Source organism: Chanodichthys erythropterus, chromosome 8 (assembly GCF_024489055.1).
Source record: "Chanodichthys erythropterus isolate Z2021 chromosome 8, ASM2448905v1, whole genome shotgun sequence".
In the NCBI taxonomy this organism is placed as follows: domain Eukaryota; kingdom Metazoa; phylum Chordata; class Actinopteri; order Cypriniformes; family Xenocyprididae; genus Chanodichthys; species Chanodichthys erythropterus.
This window is the reverse complement of record NC_090228.1, coordinates 16,842,026-16,863,203: the sequence shown is the minus strand read 5'-3', so window position 1 is coordinate 16,863,203 and position 21,178 is coordinate 16,842,026. Positions and strand designations below refer to the sequence as shown.

Sequence of the window (21,178 nt, the reverse complement as noted above, 5' to 3'; positions counted from 1 at the left end):
TGAATTCTACTAAATGGAGAAAATCCTGGAATGTTTTCCTCAAAACCACAATTTCTTTTCTACTGAAGAAAGACATAAACATCTTGGATGACATGGGGGTGAGTAAATTATCAGGACATTTTAATTCTGAAGTGAACTAATCCTTTAAAAACATAATTTGAATGGGGTTGCCAGAGTCTCTTTCACATCAGACTAATGAAGAGACTCACAAAGTGCTGGAAGCCTGGAAGCGGTACAGTTGTAAAAAGGACATGTGGGTCTGCTCGCCTGCACAGAGACGCAGCATGTAATTTAAAACCAGGCACAAGCTTGGGGGCTGCACTGAGCCTCACTCACAAATATGCTCATGCACACACACACACACACACACACACACACACACAGTCAGACAGAGCGGCTCGCAGAGTTCAGGCATCCAGCACCGCAGCAAAGCTCATGACAGGACAAAAAGATCAGCTAACAGGACATATTCAGATTGGATGAGTTTTCGGATGCATTTCCCTGTGCACAGGTACCTGAAAGCTTACATTATACATGTGCATGTTTGCATGTGTGTGATTTGTGTATGAGAAAATCTTTCTCGCAATGCCAGTGCAGATGGATGTACAGTAAGTCTTGCACTGGACTGTAGTTTTGTAACAGAGGGCTTGCATGCTTCCCCGCAGTCTTAATTTTGGCAGGGATCAGGGCACTGGCTGGAGTCACTTTGTGTGAAAAGTTTGTTTAGCAATTGTGTCTCAGACCAAGATGCCATGTTTAACTCCACATGCTGGTTCAAAAAAAGGACAAAGACTAGGTGATTATCCTAAAATAAATTCTATTGAAAAAAAAAATGAAAAAAAGTATTGCTTTTTTTATGTTGGGCTATGTGAGTCCAAAGGCTTCCTTTGCTTAAATATAAATGCTGAGTAGGTTTTTCATTTGAATACAGATTTAATCAGTTGTATCACTTGTTTTTTAAAGGCTGAGTTAAAATTAATTCAGGAAAACACTCTGATAGAAGAAAAAAAAGCTTTTCCTAACAGTGCAGGAAGTTCAAATGGTTTTAATTAAGCGCTGCTGGCCATGTAAGCTTGTTCTCTCTCACACACATTGTCCTGATAACTGGGATCTACATGGTGAAGGGAGGGGGTTAAATTCTTCGTAAGGTCTCTAACCTTAACTTTGGACCTGAAATAATCAGAAGCATTCTTTTGGACACACTGGGTGACCTGGAATTTGGGTGGCATGGAAATTTAAAAAAAAAAGAAAAGGAGATGAAAAGTAAATACACACTCCCCCCTCATGTTGGACAGTGAACAGTGCCTACGTTCTGCTCCATTTCTCATTTAAGTTTTCCATCCCTCCTTTCTCCTTTCTTTCTATTATTGTAGTAAACCAAGGCCATCATGGCAGCCATGTCTCACACAAGGGCTACGTTATGCTGGTTCATTCACCTGAAGTGCTGACTGCTTCCTGTTAATGTCCGCTCCATTAGCAGAGCTTATACGCCCCAGAAAGAAATCCACACAGGCTCCCTTTATACCTGGGATTAGCTTGTTAGTAACACTTGGCAACATCCAAAATGATGCATAAATGTAGCCAAGGTGCATTGCTATCATGTACAGAAGCCTAAAAGCCATGTATTATAATTTTGTCATGTTTTGCCTCAAACTTAAAGTCATGTGATCTCAACTTGTTTCTAGATCTTAATAGTACAAAAGTTGTTTTCTTGTGATCTTGACTTAATTTATTGTCTTGATCTCAACCTTACAAAAGTAGTTTTTTAAAAACAAAAATGTTAACTATTTTCAGCCGCTACATGTCATTTTTCATTTGGCTTGGGTTAATACTGTATGATTGGATATCACAAAGCTGCCGATGAAACCCAACAGAAAAAATTTAGACGCAAATGTGTTTTTTGCAATGCATTGCAAGTGCAACAAGTGACAAGTAAAAAAAAAACACCACACTTAAAAAAAGGGCTAAGTGATTATCACACAGTTTGTTCACATGATGTCAATCACGCCATTTTATCACTGGAAAGAGGGAACATGGAACAGTTCCCGCAAATGCAATTTCTACAATTTAATTGCATGTTACATCTGTGAAAATAGCTGGAAAGCAACGTAAGCGTAGGAAGTAGCATGTCACAGGTTCAAGGCTTGCCAAGACCTGTTAGTAGTTTTACAGTGTCTTGAAAGGCCTGAAGCCACAAAATCCATCTGTGAACTACATATTTTCACTGATATCTTCTAGTGAGGAGGACCAATGAGCGTTAGTGCCATGAATGGTTCACCGGAGAGTTACACAACAATTTTTTCATAATGTATTTTTGGGCAGATGTTCAGCAGACTCTCTACAGAATCAGGCTGGTTGCAAAATGAGTACAGTACAGCATCCTGGTTCAAGTCAATGTGTTTTACAAGGGATGCCCTTCCAGCTTGGTCCAGTTTCTTCTGTTAGCATATTAAAAGTGTGCTCTAAATAGCACACTGTTGTCTCATAGGGACTTTAACAGATGGTGAAAACTATTTGTTAACATTCCCATTCATCTTAATTGACACACAGAACTATTTAAACAAACAGAACAATGTTTTGAAAGTGCTACAGAGCCACAGTCTTTTTACTTTTGAGTACATCAATCAACAAATGGCTTCTAGATGTCTCTGCACAATAAAATGGGAGCATTGCACAGTTACTCAGGCCAAGACTTTGGGAGGTAATTATAACACTAATGCATGAGAAAACTTAGAGAAAACAAAACATGTAGGAAACGAAAAGGCTTTATTTGTTTTTGTTATTAAATAGTAAAAAATGTAGCCTGTCTCCCCACAAGGCAAATGTTGACATAGAAGGGTGTGGGCTCATAAAAGGGATTATGCCAGAAATTGGGTTGTAGTTCATTCTGTTTTTATGCAATCACTGGGGAAAGCAGTTATCCAAATACTTTAGATTATTTTTAATTACAATTTGGTAATTACGCTGCAATCTGGTCCTTTAACATACAGTAATGAAAGTTTGAGAAGTTTTCCTACTCTGAGGAACAATTTATGACGGAGATGGACTATTAAATTGTTGGTCATTATTATTGCATAACCAAGGTGGAAATGCAGCCAAGATGCAAAATGGATGTCAGGTGTGCATTAATTCCAATAATTCAATGCTTATTTTATACTAAATTATATCACAGTTACCACACGTACTTGTCTATTATGTGTTTATTTCAAGATATTTTTCAGGGGGTTTTATCCCTATACTGATCCTGTGTCTACATCTACTTTTTTATAACCCAAGTCGCCATTGTTACTAATTCGGAAAGAATGTGGCAAAGTGATATTGAAATGTAATGCAGTCCATAAACCTGGAACTACTTCACAGCCATGCCATTATAGAAAAATCATACCTGGGAACATCTGTAAACAGATTTTGGGGATGATGTAATGGGAAGTCTTGAAGTCTTGAAGTTAAAAATGGTTTAAATAACATACTTACAATGAGCGTAAACTGGGCTAGGCAGAGCTGAATCTGAATCTGAATCTGAATCAACTCTATTGGCCAAGTATGCACAACATACAAGGAATCTGTCACCAGTATGAGGCGTACCACACATGTACTGTAAGAACATACATTAAACTTCCCATTGTCTGCATACGTTCATAAAGTTCAACAACAATAACCAGCCAATAACAGTCTACAATGGGGTGTGAGCAAAATCTTTACTTGACAAATCTAAAAGTTCATCTGCCTAAAACAGTAGTTTTTATGGAATCATTTATATATGTGTTTTAGCAAAAATATGAGCATGAAACCTTCAGATGCTACCACGAAGATTAAATTATTTGTTGTCAACTCAGTTTAACTTGTATTTATCCTTTAGAAAGAAAGTAGTCCTACAAGATTTTACTTTTACAGTCAGACACTTTGTTCACTTGTACATATGCCCTCTTCTCTCTGATCAAAATGCAGCTCTTGGTTGTGCAATTATTTACATTTCATTTGCTTTTTCTCAGGGACTGCAGCTGTGCCCTCTGATTCTGACTAAAGGAAGCTCTTGATTTATCGAGGTTACGCTGAGACTTCACTTGACTGGTTAACCCAGCTGCTGCTTTTTGCCATGCGGCTGCTCTGCGGTCTGCTGCTGCTGCTGTGCCTGGTAGTCTGGGCAGCTGATGCACGAAAGGGTGGAAGGGGACGTCGAATGCGGAGTCAAGACCGTTCGAGAACAGTCAAGAGGTTTGCTGCAGACTGCACGGAAAGTGTAGACAATGGGGAAAAGTTCTTTGACTGCCAAGAGCGCCAACTGACAGCAGTACTATTGGGCTGGCCGGAGGACATTCACCACCTGCTGCTGGCACGAAACAGGATTCAGGTGCTGCGAGACAACACCTTCAGTCACTTCCGGAACCTGAGGAGCCTGGATCTCCAACAGAATGAAATCTCCCGCATAGAGGAGGGAGCGTTCAATGGCCTGAGCAGACTCACCACTTTACTGCTGCAGCACAACCATCTGCAGGTGGCAAACGAAGGCATGTTGATCCCCATGCCTCAACTCAAGTACTTGCGACTCCATGACAATCCCTGGAGGTGTGACTGCCAGCTGGACAGCCTGGTTAGGCTCATACAAGTGCCCAGTAACCGTAACATGGGCAATTATGCACGATGTGCAGAGCCTAGGGAGTTCTGGGGGAGGCAACTGAAGAAGCTGGATGCAGAGATGCTGTGCACCCCTCAGCAGGAAAATGTACCTATCACGCATCCAGAGAATCAGCCCCTACCGGCTTCTCAAAAAAAGTCTGACGCAACCTCTCTCTGCCACACCTACATTCATCCGGTGGCCCGTCTAGATTGCAAGAACAGAGGTGAGAAATCTATTGCTCAACAATGTGAGGTCCCTTTTGTAGAGGGACATTTGGGGAGAGGTGGGAGTAAAATAACATTGGTGGTTTTGAAGTAACAGAACCCATTGCCTTTTTCGGGAAATTCCAATGATTCACAATTGGCAAACCATGGTGAACATAATGGCCACCCTAAAGGTGAACACAGTTTTTTTTCTGTTTATGTTGCAATGTTGAAAGTGTGTAAAAACAGGGGGGTTAACAAGACAGATTGAGCAACATTTGGCTATTGTGTAACCTCAAAAGTTACATGAACAATTCTGCCAACTAAAGTGATTTTATCGCCTAAAAGAGCTTTTAATAGGTACTTTATTCAGTGCATTCCCACTAAAACAAATAAAAAATAATAATAACAAAATCATTTTCAACCTAAATGTACTTCTCAGTTTATTGAATTATCATTTTATCATTGCATTATTGCAATTACTTTTCAATCATTTCCATTTCCATAAAACATGAATGTGGAAAGATTTGTGAAGAAGGCTGCCAAATGAAATGCATTTTAACAATTAAATTGACAGAAAGATGAACAGGCTTAGTTTGAAAATGTGTGGTTACTTGTAAGCAAATTAAAATGTTGAAACAAGTTTTTTTTTCCAGTGTCATCATGTAGTGGTTAGGGCAAAGTGTAATTTATTCCAAAATAAACATTCACACACTGAGTAATGCTTTCCTCAAATCCCTAGAAACTCCCTTTTAATTGTGCTAAAGTAGCTTTTATCTGTATTGTTTAAGAAACAATACATGCACACACAGTATGCTGAGATGTTGGTGTAAAATTGAATAAAATAAAATAAAAAAAATACAATTAAAAAAATTCAACTTTGTTTAAGTTTGTGGACAGAAAGACAGATTGATTGATTTCTGAACAGACATTTACGAAAGATTTATTATTTCTGCCGACTCAGCATGCGGTAAGTTATTCTAATTCACAGCATGGAAGAACCGTCTGGAAACATGAAATATAAGATGCAGTGAACCAGCAGAAAGGGAATGAGTATCTTTCCAGCTTTAACATCTGGAGACGCTACTCTAAGGACACATTAATGCCATATTCAGACTGTTATCAAGACGCCATAACTTTTCTGAAGCTTGAATATCAGTATTATATTTCAAAAAGCTTTCTGAAAGCAGTGCTCACATAAGATCTCCTTTTGACTCTGGTCCCTAAAAAGTCTCAGTCAACTTCCAAAACCTTAGGAAATACCACATTGCTATGGCTATACATGCAAATCTCCATGGGAATCCAAGAACAATGCTGTCTGTGTGTCATATGCATGTCTTGTAGTGTTTTTGGGATAGAACTTCGGACAAGAGGGGATTTTTATGATGAAGAGATGGCTGTAAGATATGACAAAGAAAATGTCATTCAGATTTTATTCAGGGAAGACATATATAATTCAGTGTTTAACTATGAAAAAGTTCTGAAAGAGTATGAAAGAGTTCTTTGTCATTGCAACATTTTTCTCTTCATATGTAATTAAACCAAAGCAGAATTCTGTTCTTTTCCCAGAAAGTCAAATACATTATCAATCAGTTTATTAAACACTTCAATGCCATCCATTGCACATTTCTGTTACAAAAGCTGTAACTGTTACTGATTAATCTATTTAAAAAAAAAACGCTAAATCTGATAATCTCTATTTGGCAACTTAAAAATTTCAACTTTTTAACTTATATTCTCTGGAACCATCAGTTTCAATCTACTGCACATGAATCTTGAGTTCTCCATCTTGCAAATCAAAGTTCATTATTTTGAAAAACTAGCTAAATGTGCTCTGACACCCATATCAAGAGACACAGCCAGGCCAAAGATGGAGTCAACATGGTTAGATGAGGCAAGCAAAAAGTGTGTGATACAAAACAGTCAATGTGAAATAAATGAAGTCAGATGGGTTTTAAAGTCAGTGGGATTTGTAATTCTCGACTTGTCAGAAATAGTGAGTCAGCAGTCTGGAGCAGAGGGAGGCATCCTGAATCACTCCCTCAAACAAAAAAAAAAAGTCACACTTTTATAGAATTACATCATCTGTTCCGGGACCTAAGGAGTATATGGCTATTTCTTTTGTCAGCTTTAATCGCAGAAACCCTGTGTCGGAATCTGGAGACTAAAAGCCAAGTATTAGTGATCTCAGCTTCTGGGAAGGCTTTTCCTTGAATTAGTCACAAGAATAACGGCATGTTAATTTCTTTGGGTACAATTCAAAATTCTCCAGATCCCAGAGACACTGTGAAGTAGCTTAAAATCTACTCTAGTAGCAACTGTGGATAAATCAGTTTATCAGTTTAAATCTGAGCAAGATCTCTAATTGAAGGCACTCTTGGGTTTAAAACAGGTGCTCTGGCGGGTCCTAGCAGGAAGTGCAGCTGTATCTGTATCTGCATGCTGCATGTCAAGCTGATGAGTCCCACGATAACATTTCCGAGTATCACAGAGACAGTGATGTCTCGCAGAGTTTCGAGTGTTACCACCAAACGTGTGCCATGTGTACGATTTTAATAGCTCTCTCTGTCTTGATATAAATAAATATGGCCAGGCAGTTTGCTGGAGCCCTCTAAAGTGTTGCGTTGAGCTTTTGAGTGCCCAGATTCTTCCAAAATAAACAGAGAGCTCCTTCACAACGATTACTGTCACACACACGTTGCATACAATTTAAGATTCATCTACAGATACTAGTTAGTTTGAATCCCATTATCAGCAAGTGTCTGAGAAAATGACTTTAAAAGACCACCAACGAGGAACCAACTGTACAGAACTTCCAACAATTGTCATAGCAGATGTTTCCATGTATGGTTAGCCTGCTGGAAGTTATTTGGAAGCACAGAAAGACAGAGTCCTTTGCAAGCACAAACAATATTCCCTTGAAAATCAAAATAACTAAAAAAAAAAAAAAAAAAAAATCAAACATGTAATTGTGCTAATTATGAAGGTATCATTTATAATAGGCCTACATAATTACAGTAATTCAACTCTCTCTTCCGCAGACCTTAAAACTGTGCCGGCTGACATCCCGCTGGATATTGTGAGATTGGATTTATCCAGAAACAACATCAAGCGGCTGAGACCGAAGGAGTTTGTAAGCGTTAAAGACTTAAAGCTCTTGAACCTAAGTGGAAACAGTCTGGAAAGCATCGACACAGGTGAGCCAGCGGTACACAACAAAATCCAGTCATCAAGATGTATACTTATTTGATGGTTGAGGGATGAAAGAACAAAGATTATGTACAAAGTACAGGAAGCAGGTGTTTGGTACAGCAATTTGTGTAATACAAGGATACAATTCTAAAGAATATCTATGACATTAAAGCTTTAAAGCATCTTGTCAAGACTTGAATGAAAAGACAACATCAGTTGTGGAATCCATGGTTGCTCCACTAGAAATTATTAACTTTCCTTTCCGCTGTAAACAAAAAATTCTCTTTGCATGACAGTGGCTACAGGGCTAAATCAGGCTAAAGGAATTTTATGTCCCACAATCACTCGTCAATGGGTGAAAGGTTTTTTTGGGAAGTAAAGAAAAGAAGTTCGTGAGAAAAATCAAAGCAAGCCCAAATTATGCAGCACAGCTTTTAAGAGCTGTTATTGTGGAGAAAGCAATAAACATCAGCATGTTAATTTTCAAGCTTTTACCAATTAAAGCAAACAGAGCAGGGGGTTTACTGAATAGAATGGCTTGTAAAAAGTTGTAGGCTCTTTCTTGCTGAGCAGACACATTTAGCAGCTTTGGGAATCCTGTGTTCATTCTTCCATGGAATACAAAATGACTTGTTATAGTCTGTTAAAGCTAGTGTTTTCAAAGAATGGGATCTGTTGAGATGATATATGAACATTTGCTAATGATCTTAATGATGGCTAAAGTGTTACCAAGACAGTACAGCTGGGTTGGTTGACAGTCTGGGTGGTGGGTCTCTAAACTTTAGGTTCTTTAATCTTATTTTCAGAGTCTGTGAAATACCGTACAGTCAGCTATGTTTGGTTTAAAGCCAACCCATTTCAAAAGACCTTTTTAAGTATAAATGGCATACCACTGTGTTCCCCTGCCTGCATTTTTTACAATTAAGTCTACCCCAAAAATGCTTCCTCAGATGTTTTTTGGTATACACATAATTCACATTACTCTTTTTCTCTCACCATAGAGAAACAAAAGCTAAGTACTTGCTGATGTTGCTATAATTATGAGACACTTAAGCCTTTCTAAACTACTTCAAAAAATGCACTTAATCACAGTCAGTTGGGCTCTAATGAACAGACCAGCAGGGTGTGTCATCTAATGGTTCCCTAGAGAGAGATGATAACACTGATTTAGTCACACTACAGGCTCAGGAACTGCATTCTTCCTTCTGTTTAGTTCATCAGTCAGCTCAGAGATCACAGGGAGAACACAGTTTGAACTGACAGCAGATTACCCTCACTTCAATGTAAAAGATGTGTAATTCATTCAGACCTCTAATTTAATTCTTATGATGGAAATCTATTGAGAGATTGTACCAGAATGTTTAAAAGCAGAAATGTCACAGTCACTCTAAAGGGAGTTATTCTCCCTGAAACTCCTCGATTGTAGTCTTGAGTTTTCTTATGGGAACATAAAAAACAGTATTCCTCATTTAAATAATTCCCGCCCAGGTCATATGCCAAAAAGGGGTGCGGGTGAGGGGAGGGGTTAAGGTCTGGTTGAGTATTAGTAAACTCGTGGTTATGGTAAGGGGTGTGCCATTTCTGAAACACACTCGAAGCAGTTCACAATCACAACACACATTCATAGAGACCGGAACCGGACCGGAAGAGAGTTGTTGCAACAATGTAAAAATGTGAAAAAAAAATGTGTTTTTTAAACATTCAAGCATTAAAACCCATTCTAGTAGCCACCACAATCAAAATCAAGACTTTGTAAAAGGGCATAATAGGTTGCGTTTAACTGAATTATTCAGTTGAGAATATATATTATATTTATATAATCATATAAACCATGTATACATCAATAATATATAAAACCATATATATCTATTTTATTGATAACAAAACTAGACATTCATATTTCATAATGTATTTTCTAAAATTGAGGGAGGAATTTAAATACTAGTATACAAAATCATATCACAGATGCAGTCAATACAGTTTATTTTGTGCTTGTTTTTATTTTATTTTAGTCATAATTAGTTTATAATGTGATTTTTTTTTATGTATCGTTTACATGTATTTAAAACATTTTGAAAGAAATCTGAAGAGACCGTCCATCTATTAATCTGCTTTTTTCCTGTTTTCTGTAGCTGCCTTTACGGGTCTGCTGCACTTGGGAGAATTGGACCTGTCCAACAACAGCCTGAAATTTTTTCAATATGGCGTTTTGGAGGACCTGTACTTCCTGAGGAAACTTTCTCTGGGGGACAATCCCTGGATTTGTGATTACAACATTCATTACTTGATCTACTGGCTAAAGCACCACCCCGGTGTGTCCCACACAGGTCTGGTGTGCAGTGACCCAGAAGAGTTTCGTGGTTGGCCAGTGGAAAACTATGTGAAGACCTACAACGCAGACTGTCCTAAAGACAAGCAGCTGGGCCAGTCAACTGTCTCTGACCCACTGGGTATCACAGCTCAGGAGCTCACTGCTGAAATAGATGAAGAGGAGCTGGGGCCCAGACCTTACAGAGGGTACAAAAAATATGAGATCATCCGTCTTTCTTAAGGCGGAAACTGTGATACTGTTGGGAACTTTTTTTCTTTTTTTCTTTTTTTACATTTTGTTATGAACAAAATAGTTTTTCCTGCACAATTTGGACTGACACATTTGCAGATTCATTCAGTCCAATCAGAATTCAAGCAGTTGATGTTTACGTATTGTTTATAGTCATTTTGTAAATTGAATCTTGATAAATAAAATTACATTTTTTTAAATTCATTGATGGGTCTGATGTTTGTCCATTAACTAGTACACACACAGCCACAAATGCATAAAGGGATAGTTAAAGGATTAGTTTACTTTCAAATTAAATTTTCCTGGTAATTTACTCACCCCCATGTCATCCAAGATGTTCATGTCTTTCTTTCTTCAGTCGAAAAGAAATTAAGATTTTTGATGAAAACATTCCAGGATTTTTTCTCCATATAGTGGACTTCAATGGCCTCCAAACAGTTCAAGGTCAAAATTACAGTTTCAGTGCAGCTTCAAAGCTTTCTACACAATCCCAGATAATGAATAAGGGTCTTATCTAGAGAAACCATCAGCCATTTTCAAAAAATGTTTTTACATTTGATACATTTTAACCATAAATGCTCATCTTGAACTAGCTTTCCTCTTCTTCTCTATTAGAATTCCGGCAGTGTAGACACTGCTAAGTGTATTACTGCCCTACACAGGTCAAAGTTTGAACTAAATTGTCATATACAATATGCTAGTGCAAGTATATAACAATTAGGGGCATCGATTACAAATCCTGACGATGCATATGCATCGATCGTGAAACATGGTTTTTGAATCGTGGATTGTTTATTTCGGTCGATAATTGATGTAAAATGCAAAGAATCGGATTAATCGTGATTCTATAGTGATTCAGTGCTTTAAAATATATAAACATTACATTTCTACATCCCTCACAGCTCTCCTTCACAGATACGTGCTGCACTCTTTACAGCCTTTCACTGGATTGCGCTCGCGCTCTGTCCTCTGCGCGTTTTCTTTCAGAATCACCATAAGGAAAATGTTTCATATAAAGAGAAGAAAGATGGCTTTTACAACTATTCCGTTAAGAAAAGTTAGTTTAAAGGTGCCTTAGAACTTCTTTTTAAAAGAAGTAATATAAGTCTAAGGTGTCCCCTGAATGTGTCTGTGAAGTTTCAGCTCAAAATACCCCATAGATTTTTTTAATTAATTTTTTTGACGGCCTATTTTGTCGGCCATCATTAACTATGCACCGATATATAGGTTGCGGCCCCTTTAATTCTCGTGCTCCCCCTCCCCCTGGAGCTCGCACTTGCCTTGAACAGCATAAACACAGTTTACACAGCTAATATAACCCTCAAAATGGATCTTTACAAGATGTTTGTCATGCCTGCTGATTGCATACATTGGATCATGTGAGTATAGTATTTATTTGGATGTTTACATTTGATTCTGAATGAGTTTGATAGTGATCCGTGGCTAAAGCTAACATTACACACTGTTGGAGAGATTTATAAAGAATGAAGTTGTGTTTATGAATTATACAGACTGCAAGTGTTTAAAAATGAAAATAGCGACGGCTCTCTTGTCTCCGTTGATGCATAAACTTGGGAAGATCGATATGAGTTGTTTTGACCCCCTTTGGGGAATTTTGCAAATTTTACCCTTTTAAATGTCATCAGGAAAAATAACAGACATATTTTGATCAGATTCAAATTCAAATGGTTAATTCTGCAGGCGTCCAATGTCTAACCACAAATGTGTCTGCGTGACCTGTTACACTGAAACACTTGAAGAACAATTGAACATAACATACATACTCTTAAATATAAAATAACCAAGGGTACAATAACAAATAATTGAAAATATGATAAGAATTAATCTATAAAGTATGAGTACATAAATATATGAAAGCAAAAGTAAAACTGATAAATCATAAGCCATAAATGATTAAAAAAGAATATTAATAAAAGCGCATGAATATGAATATTGACCATTTCGGATCCATCAGTCCCCCACTTGAGTCTTGAGAAACTCATTACAAAATTGCCAAAAGATACGAAATGGATATCGAATCAATTAAATACAAAAGCATCACATCTAAATGAAACTGCGGGTACATATGAAAGCAAAAGTAAAACTGATAAATCATAAGCCATAAATGATTAAAAATGAATATTAATAAAAGCGCATGAATATGAATATTGACCATTTCGGATCCATCACCGTGAATATATTAATAAACGATGGTAACTTTAACCACATTTATCAGTACATTAGCAACATGCTAACGAAACATTTAGAAAGACAATTTACAAATATCACTAAAAATATCATGATATCATGGATCATGTCAGTTATTATTGCTCCATCTGCCATTTTTCGCTATTGTTCTTGCTTGCTTACCTAGTCTGATGATTCAGCTGTGCACATCCAGACATTCTGCCCTTGTGTAATGGCTTGATCATGGGCTGGCATCTGCAAATATTGGGGGCGTACATATTAATGATCCCGACTGTTACGTAACACTCGGTGTTATGTTGAGATTCGCTGTTCTTCTGAGGTCTTTTAAACAAATGAGATTTATATAAGAAGGAGGAAACAATGGAGTTTGAAACTCAGTGTATGTCTTTTCCATGTACTGAACTCTTGTTATTCAACTATGCCGAGGTAAATTCAATATTTAATTCTAGGGCACCTTTAAGATTATTTGGGAAAGTGCATGATTCTCTCCATGTAAGCATTAGTATGTTTAATGTACCTGGAACAGTTTAATAACGTTGTGTAGCCTTTAACACTATCCTCCACTATATTTAACATGAACTAGGCCTAAAAATACTTTTAAAGCTCTTTTAAAGTTTTGGCTTATGTAAATTTCCACAAATGCCTGTTAAAATAAAGTTATGTAGCATCATTGAGAACTAACATGAACTAACATTAACAATGGACAAAAGGTTTTTTTGTTTGTTTGTTTGTTTTTGCCCTTACTCTCTGACCTCCTGAAGGCCACTGTGTAATTCACACCCTGACTAAGACCCTATAAATGCATATTAAAATGCAGAATCGAATCAAATTAATTGAATCGGATCGAATTTTAATGTGAATCGTCTCAAATCGAATCATTCTGAATTTGCAAAAATCGTTCTTGAATCGAATCGAACACCTATGAGTCGTGAATCGAATTGAATCGCTGTCTACCCAAAGATTCACAGCCCTAATAACAATTATATAACATAACAGGTTCAAACTTTGACCTGTGGAGGGCAGTAATACACGTAGCAGTGTCTACACTGCCGGAATTCTAGAGGAGAGCTAGTTCAAGATGAGCATTTATGGTTAAAACATATATATATATATATATTTTTTTTTTTTTTTTTTTTTTTTTTTTTAGAAAATGAGCGATGGTTTCGCTAGATAAGATCTTTATTTCTTGTCTGGTATCTTTTAAAGCCCTTTTTAGCTGCACTGAAACTGTAATTTTGACCTTCAACCGTTTCGAGGCCATTGAAGTCCACTGTAAGGAGAATAATCCTGGAATGTTTTCATCAAAAACCTTCATTTCATTTCAACTGAAGAGAGAAGGACATGGACATCTTGGATGACATGGGGGTGAGTAAATTATCAGGAAATTTTAATTTGAAAATGAACTAATCTTTTAATCTAAATATAAATATATTGTCATCATTTACTGATTGTTCACATAGGTACCTAAAATTGTTTGCGTATTTGAGTTGTAGTTTTGAGTATGTTTTGGGTCTAAAGCTCAAGGTATACTTCATTTTTTTGTGTTCGACTGAAACGCAAGGCTGTAAATATACTTCATTTGACTCATACACGTACACAGGCGTTCAAAGCATGCACAGTTTTGAGCAATCTCTCGCCACGAGTTACTTACGACCCATGTAGACATCTTTGTATTCTTTCATGCTAGAGTTGTACAAATAAGGGTGCTTTCTAACCTCTTCACACAATCTCTCATCTAGGCCTCGATTATCACTGTAGCTTGCATGCATTCCGGTCTGTTCTGTTTATGCAGTTTTTCTTCAACTACCTTGTGAATCGACACCCCCAGGGCACAGTTGCCACCTTGTGGATAAACTAATTGTAAAAAAATTAAACGCGCAAATGCGACCTGTTACAAAAATCCAGTGGTGAGCATACTCTTCTGATGACGAAATTTGCATCACATGCACTATATGCTGACCATAGACTGTAAAAATACGTAGGTTTCTGAAGAGCATTTCTGAAACCTAAAGCCGGCCGTTGCCATCTTGGCAGTGCGTCAAGCATCACTCCCGGATAACAGAAAATCGGCAAAGAGACAGGATGTGGGTGGAGCTGAGGTGACGTGACAGCAGCCGACAAACGGCTAGTGGTGACACCAGCGGTAATCCACCTGTCACTCAAGTGACCACGCCCTTAATTATGCAGAACTTTAAGGCTTAATATAATTTAAATGGATGAGTTATAAAAAAATTAACCCCCCTCACAGTTGACATGAAGGGCAAAATTTGCTGTATAGACCAAAACCACAATTTGTACCAGGCTGTAAACATGTCTTTTTCTGCTGTAAAGTTGGGCATTTTAACACGGGGCTCAATGAGATTCTGCTCAATTTTGGAGCCTGTCCCTAGCAGCCACTCGATGAATTGCAGTTTGTCACTTTCATATTGGCTTCAAGAGAAACAGAGGGAGGTTGCCACTTGACTATGACCCTCACTTCCACATTAAAAGTATACTTTGGGCTTAAGTATGCAACAGTTTCATTAAATTCAACTAACTTGCTCATTAAGATTCTCTTCAATCTGTTGTTCTGCAATGGTAATAGTTAGAATGCAATGAGAATGCATTGCATACAGTCATATTGGGAATTTAATTTGGACACATTTTAGGATGCGACAACACACAAAATCTTTCACATACTTGTGTGGAGAATGCTTCAGGTCCATGTAAGCATAAATAAGATTTATTTTTCACTGCAAGGCCCCCACATTAGTGTCACACACAAGTTGAAGCCCACATGCTCATTTGTAGCCCAAGCTAATTCTCCAACAAGTTATAGCACAAAGATAAACTGTACAAAATGGAGACATTTGTATGCACATGAAGTCAATCCTCTGATGTATATGTCGAGAGAACAGGCCATAAATTACTGAAACATTAGAAAGGCATTTTCTGAGGGGGAAGGGCAAGCATAATACCAGAGCTGTTTTTATCTCCATCCTGTCTGAAAAGAAACAGATGCAATCTGCAGATTCTGTCACTGCTATGACAGATTGCAATGAGTGAAATATCTGGGGAAAAAATGTTCTAGTTCAGGTGAAGAGCCATATGGGGACTCCATGCATTTGAGTGAAAACATGGAAGGGAATCAAAGTAAATAAATGGATGAAGAGATCATCCTTTTAATTGATAATTGTTCTCAGCAGCACAGATGTTTTTGGCACTGAATCTGAGTGATGTGATTCCGCTTAACTTCTATTCCTCCTCTTGAGTCGCGTCGCCACAAACATGAAGAATTGTTCTTCTACTACTGTCCATGTTTGTCCACATTTATTCATTTAATCTTTAAAGATTGTTTTAAAAAAGACAACAGACTCATATACTTTGGTTGAAAAGTTATAACTGGACCAGTGTGACATCAAATGAGTTCCTTTACTTGGAGAACAGGTGAGGAGTTTGTGTGACAAATGCCCCGAGTAAGTAAAAACTGAGGCGCTGGTTAAGCTCTCAATGGGAGTGAATACCTACCATCAAACCGTGACCTACAATGCAGAGCAGAAAATGAGAGGAATGAGTGCTGTTACATTTTCCACAGAGGCTTACTGGGAAATGGAGAGCTGATTCACACAATGACGGGAAACTGGCTAATAAAATAAATTACTTAAAAAATCATAGTATAGTCAAACATTGATGTTCACATTAAAAGTGCTATGAACCATTTTTGTATTTTTGTTAACATTGTAGTCTTTGTTCACACTGCACACAAATATATTTTGGTTTTTAAAGGGGGGGTATAATGCTATTTCATGCATTCTGACTTGTTAAAGAGTTGGATTCTCATGCTAAACATGGCCAAAGTTGGATGTATGATGGAGTATTTCTGTGCCAAAAAAATACTCTTCCAAATCCTCACGAACTTCGGGGACTTTTTTTAGAGTATGGGCCTGTGTGACGTAAACGGGGGTGGTATTCCTTGTACGGGCACTTCTGCCCGAAGAACGCATGCACACGTCGGACAAGAGCGAGAGAGCAAGAGCACGCCCATCAACGTGCCTTCGGCTTTACGGAAGTCGTCGGCAGCGCTGCACAGGTCACAGGACTTCATGAAATCAACAATGTCACCAAAGAAGTGTGTTTTTGGTTGTGAGGGAAAGATAACCTTGCTTCCCAAAGAACTCTCAGTGGAGCTGAGAGTTTTGTTCTCACGCATTACACTGATGGCTCTCGATATTTGTAATTAAAATAACCATAGAAACTGATCTCTAAACAAAAGCTGTGCGTGCTTGTGACAGCTCGTCACTCTATCTCCGCTCACAACGACACACCTCCAGGCGCTCAGCTGTTTTCAGAAAGACTCGGTACAGCGTTTGTATCTTTTATAAATATGATAAAACAAAAGACTTTTCGGCGATATGAAGTATGCTATACTACTCTATAGGTACTTGAGATTAACATGAGATTGGCAGAAACTGTGTGTGATACCAACCCTTAAATCTGATATTTAGGACGGATTGTACTGTAATTTTTGTCAAGTGATGAAATCTGTTCCAATCAGGTTCAGACAGTGTAGACAATATTTCATTATTATGTAAGCATGAGCATATTGCAAAGACATTTTGTGACACGTGAGCTGACTCTGTGCTTGTTTACAACCGAGAGGGAAGACGCATGTGTGGTACCCTGCAAACAAGCCTGCACTGGCCCTTTACGGGCCCACTTAGGGCTAGCGTAAGGCCCCCCGGCAGGCTGCCAGTGCAGGGCCCCTGAGAATTTGCTCATTGGCAAAACGTTGGCCACTTAGCGCTGGCCCTGCACTGGCAGCCCTCACTTAACCCCCAGGAATCCCTATTAATCTAACAATAGCACTAGCACTATTAATCTACAACAATAAATCTGTCAGCACAGGGTGCCACACACTTACCATTAAATAAAATAATGGTTAATGATCGTTAAAAAAGAAATGGTCAAAGACTGGCAGGGGTGTCTGCCACTCAATTATTCCCTAAATCATACTCTGTAAAATGTAAATCTCTTTGATTCTGACCACTACATGATGATTGAATCATCAATAAGTAATCAACTTCATCTAACCAGAATTTCTCTTGCAATTTTTGCTAAAACACATGTGCTTCAGAAACAAATAGCAGCCAGAGAACATCTGATGCTGAAAAGTCAAGGGTCAAGAGCCCAACTAAAGCAAATGCTCACCCCATTACGGTGACTTCAAAATTTGCTATTTTCAATAAAACATCAACATCTAACAGTTTTGTATGAAAGAAATAGTCAAACTGGATTGAAATAAGTAAAGACCTAGACAGATCTGTTAGGGTTTAATGATCTGTTGCTGCTGGTCATGTGACAGTGTTTTCAGCTTAATTAAATAAGGAGATTTTACTTTACCACCAGTCATTTGACCATTTTATAATAATATTTCCTTACATTTATATAGTGCTTTTCTGGGCACTCAAAGCACTTTACATATGGAAGGGGAAATCTCCTCAACCACCACCAATGTGCAGCATCAACCTGGACGATGCGACGGCAACCATATTGCGCCAGAACGCCCACCACACACCAGCTTATTGGTGGAGAGGAGACAGAGTGATGAAGCCAATCAGTGTATGGGGATGATTAGGAGGCCATGATGGACAGAGGCCAATGGGAAAATTTGTTGGGGTTATGCCCCTACTCTTTTCGAAGGACATCTTGGGATTTTTAATGACCACAGAGAGTCAGGACCTCGGTTTAACTTCTCATCAGTGCTTTTTGACAGTATAATGTTCCCATCACTCTACTGGGGCATTAGAACCCACACAGACCACAGGGTGAGCACCCCCTGCTGATCTCACTAAGACCTCTTCCAGCAGCAACCTAGCTTTCCCAGGAGGTCTCCCATCCAGGTACTAACTAGGCTCAGTCTTGCTTAGCTTCAGTGGGCAACCAGTCTTGGGCTACAGGGTGATATGGATGCTGGCTGTTTAGGTTTGGTGTGGGCTGGCCCCAGCCTGTGCCTGCAAAAAGCCAGAATGGGCCCCGGAGGGGCATGTTTGCAGGGTATTGTTCATCAAAATTGAACTTACTTATGCTACCCCGCCTGGATGCCTCAACCTATGTGTGATCTCAATCCCTAGGTTTTCATAGATCCTAAACATTTGAGCTCAAGAAGGCCGGCTCAGTATTGGCCGACGCTGTACACGTGAGCCCCACGACACATGCGTATGATGCTGACACAGGAGCTGGCCAATAATGAGTCACCGTTCTGACGTAGAACCTGGAAGTGCTGCACTGTGTTTACAGGGTGAAGGAGAGTGACAGGGAAAAGAAGAAATTGTTAAATAAAGCCGCTATTTTTTTTTTGTATTTGCGCACAAAAATTATTCTCATCACATTAAAGGGTTAGTTCAGCCAAAAATGAAAATTCTGTCATTTATTACTCACCCGTAAGACCTTCATTCATCTTCGGAACACAAATTACGATATTTTAGTTGAAATCCGATGGCTCAGTGAGGCCTGCATAGCCAGCAATGACATTTCCTCTCTCAAGATCCATCAATGTACTAAAAACATATTTAAATCAGGAAGCTTCGGAGCATTATGAATCAGTGTGTTGAATCATGATTCGGATTGCGTGTCAAACCGCCAAACTGCTGAAATCATGTGACTTTGGCGCTCTGATGCAGGAGTGCCAAAGACTGGCCTGCATTGCCACTCTTGCTGGCTATGCAGGCCTCACTGAGCCATCGGATTTCAACAAAAATATCTTAAGTTGTGTTCCGTAGATTAACTAAGGTCTTTCTTTAAGGTCAACTAAGGTCAACCCTTTAAGGTTGAACGACTGTAGTCACATAGAATATTTTAACAATGTCTTTATAATTTACATATTAAAACTACTATTGGAAATGGCAAAAGAAAATTGCATAATTTAATTTTCATTTTCATTTTGCACTAACTTTGCACATATGGTAATGAAAAATGTAAATTATATAGAGAAATACATTGCCATTTTGCATATTACATTTCAAATTGAATTCTGCTTCCATACCTTTCTGGACCTTAAAAAAGCTTTGTTTCTCTCATCATTAGTGCCTAGTATAAGTGCATAGCGAATAGTATGTCATTTGTGACACAGCTTATGACACACAGTGAGGAAAGAGTGAGTAAAAACGTAAAATAAAACAAAACCCCGTTCACCAAGGACACGCCATCAAAACAGTTTGCGCAAGATGATTAGCAGGCAGAGTGTTTCGTATTGGCTAAAAAGAGAGGCCCGCTAGCATGAGATGAGGCCTGTCACACTCACAGACAGTGACAAGTGATTTCAGGTGATTTCAGTGACAAGTGAGGTTTGATAATAGTAACATTTCATGTGTGGTATTCAAAAAATAAACTGCATTCTGCTGCTTTACATTTTCTAATTGTTATAAAAAAGCTCTGACTTAAATACAATGTCTGAACAATCAGTATCACAAGCATTCACTTCTCTCAGGACCTGAATAAAAAGTTCATGTTAAAAAAAAAAAAAAATCTGTTTTCTCTCACACATAATAAACTGTGGGAAAACAGTGGGTATTTCAGAGGTGGTTTAATCTTTTGTCCTTTTAAAGAAAAAGTATCTACCACAAACTATAAATAACTTTCATAACAGCACGAGGGCTGGTTCATGCCCAAAGATATCAAGAGGTTCAGCTACTGCAATGCCAAAATAAAAAACACTCGCGCCAAAATCAATACCTTTTTATAAACGGTGTATAGAAGCATATCTGAAGGGAAAATAATGACTCATGCAAAATCAAAAAGGAAATCACCACGAACGTTTTAAACAGACATGGATATAAGTTGTACTTTTACTGTGGTAATATTGTCCTGCAGTTAATATCATCCTTTACAAATACAAACCTTACCTAAGAACTACCTCACAGTTGTCTGTGAATGAAAGCATCTGTCTGGATAGCAGCATCACACGTGACGCCAGTAAATTCCGCCCTCTGCTGGCAGAAAAGCGTTATTGCAAATAGCATTGCGACGTTCAAAATAAAAATTAAACTTCTATCATCATTTACACATCTTCATGTTGTTCAAACTCATGTAATATGCCTTTCTTCCTTCGCAGAAAAAAAAATATATAGACCTATATATTTTACATATGATAAAGAATGTCTATTCCAGGCGAAAAATGCCTCAAAAGAATGCAAATTAAATCATAAAATAGCATTAGTCTATGACTTATATGCTATATGCCAAGTATACTGTATCTAAAACATAAGATTGAGAGAGGAACCCAGCAAACACAATAACGTTGTAAAAACGTTTTTTTCACGTTGTGAAAAGGTCGTGATAACGTTTTAATCGGACGTATTTAATACGACAGATGTCGGGTTTTTTTTACGTTATAAATACGTTTTTTCACAACATTGCAGA

At 38.1% G+C, this 21,178-nt stretch overlaps 1 protein-coding gene across 1 annotated transcript; it reads left to right on the top strand.

The window, feature by feature from the left end:
* Window positions 1–383: 383 nt before the first annotated feature.
* On the top strand, window positions 384–10,564 carry lrrc17 (leucine rich repeat containing 17). The gene is made up of 4 exons (XM_067391083.1): window positions 384–511; window positions 3,993–4,841; window positions 7,863–8,018; window positions 10,146–10,564. Exons 2-4 carry the CDS (start codon window positions 4,097–4,099, stop codon window positions 10,562–10,564), a joined length of 1,320 nt encoding a protein of 439 aa, XP_067247184.1. The 5' UTR covers window positions 384–511; window positions 3,993–4,096.
* Window positions 10,565–21,178: the final 10,614 nt, after the last annotated feature.

Excerpts from the sequence above, each read along its gene's own strand:
- lrrc17 (XM_067391083.1), top strand. The coding sequence starts at position 4,097 with ATGCGGCTGCTCTGCGGTCTGCTGCTGCTGCTGTGCCTGGTAGTCTGG. Across the intron at positions 4,842-7,862 it reads TCTAGATTGCAAGAACAGAG|ACCTTAAAACTGTGCCGGCT; the intron begins GTGAGAAATCTA and ends TCTCTTCCGCAG. Across the intron at positions 8,019-10,145 it reads TCTGGAAAGCATCGACACAG|CTGCCTTTACGGGTCTGCTG; the intron begins GTGAGCCAGCGG and ends TGTTTTCTGTAG.